Raw genomic sequence first — 1,629 nt, 5'->3', positions numbered from 1 at the left:
AAACCCCTGGCATGGCCCCCAAACTAGAACAGCAACAAAAACTGGAAGTTGGGTTGACGAGGGTGGGGAGGCAGGTCAAGTGCTAGCACACACACCTCCACGTAGAAAGCCCGAGTCCAGTCCCTAGCACTGCGTCGCCCCCGCCCCACCCCCTCACAATTTCCCCTCTCAATTTCATCTTTTCTTTTTTTAAGAACATGCCCAGTTTTTATTCATTAAATCCACAAGAAGTATAAAAGATCAGATTATAGAGCCAGTAACAAAAGACGGAGGAAGCACAAAGGTTCAGACACAGGAGGCCGCAGGGTGGCCACGCTCACTCCTGCATTTTCTCGATCAGTTCTTCCTTGTATTTGCCTTTTTCTTTTCCAACCTGTCGAGACTTGGCTTTGCGTTCAAGAATTTTTTTCCGATCTTTGTCCAGTTTTAGCCTGGTGATGACCACCTTGCTGGGGTGAATGCCCACGTGGACGGTCGTGCCATTGGCCTTCTCCCGCTGCACCCGCTCGATGTAGATGACGTATTTCTTCCTGTACACCTGGACCACCTTTCCGATTTGCTGGCCTTTGTAGTGCCCTCGAACCACCTGGACCTCGTCGTCCTTGCGGATGGGCATGGACCGCACGTTGTACTTCTGCCGCAGCTCCTTGGACAGCGGCTGCGGCATGATCTTCCGGCGCATGTGCGAGGGGGCGTTGAAGTGGCGTTTGCGGTTCTTGCTGCGGTCCGAGGTGACGAACGGGTTCAGCTTCGTGGTGACGGTCTGGCGCGGCGCTGGCTCCGTCAATTTCATCTTTAAAGTGAGGGTCATTGGGGCTGGAGCGATAGCACAACGGGTAGGGCGTTTGCCTTGCACGCGGCCGACCCTGGTTCGATTCCCAGCATCCCATATGGTCCCCTGAGCACCGCCAGGAGTAATTCCTGAGTGCAGACCCAGGAGTAACCCCTCTGCATTGCCGGGTGTGAGCCAAAAAATAAAAAATTAAAAAAATTAAAAAAAATAAAGTGAGGGTCATTTATTTCATAAGCAATGAATTTATGACAAGTGAAATGCGTCAGAGAGGGACAGACATAGAAGGACTGCACTCATTTGTGGAGTATAAAACAATATAACTTGAGGCTGACACCTAAGGACAGTAGATACATGGGACAGGTAGATTGCTCCATAGCTGGAAGCCTGCCTCATGAGCAAAGGGGAGAAGGCAGCTGGAACAGAGAAGGGATCACTAAGAAAATGATGGCTAGAGGAATCTGTCAGGATGGGAGGTGTGTGCAGAAAGTAGATAAAGGACCAAACATGATAACCTCTCAGTGTCTGTACTGCAAACCATAATGCCCAAAAGTAGAGAGAGATTATGGGGAGTCATGTCTGCCATGGAGACAGGGGGAGGGTGGGAAAGGGGATATTGGTGGTGGGGAATATGCACTGGTGGAGGGATGTGTGTTTTTATCATTGTGTGATTGTAACACAAACATGAAAGCTTGTAACTATCTCACAGTGATTCAATAAAATTTAAAAAAATGTGATAAATAACCGTGCCTTTTAAATCAGAAGTGGCCTGCATCACGAGCCGAAGGAGCAACGGGCGACACCTAGCAGCAAAGTGAGTCACTGCATCCAGGGTGAAT

General features: G+C 49.5%; 1 protein-coding gene across 1 annotated transcript; it reads right to left on the bottom strand.

Annotated features, from left to right (window-relative positions):
- Positions 1-316: 316 nt before the first annotated feature.
- Positions 317-811, bottom strand: LOC130025377 (60S ribosomal protein L26-like 1). The gene has a single exon (XM_056116331.1). It carries the CDS (start codon positions 809-811, stop codon positions 317-319), a length of 495 nt encoding a protein of 164 aa, XP_055972306.1.
- Between the last annotated feature and the right edge of the window lie 818 nt (positions 812-1,629).

This window comes from Sorex fumeus, unplaced genomic scaffold (genome assembly GCF_029834395.1).
Source record: "Sorex fumeus unplaced genomic scaffold, SorFum_2.1 ptg000030l, whole genome shotgun sequence".
Lineage (NCBI taxonomy): Eukaryota > Metazoa > Chordata > Mammalia > Eulipotyphla > Soricidae > Sorex > Sorex fumeus.
Note: the sequence above shows the minus strand (reverse complement) of the source record. Positions and strands in the feature narration are given on the sequence as shown.

Coding starts and splice junctions, on each gene's coding strand:
- LOC130025377 (XM_056116331.1), bottom strand. CDS start 811: ATGACCCTCACTTTAAAGATGAAATTGACGGAGCCAGCGCCGCGCCAG.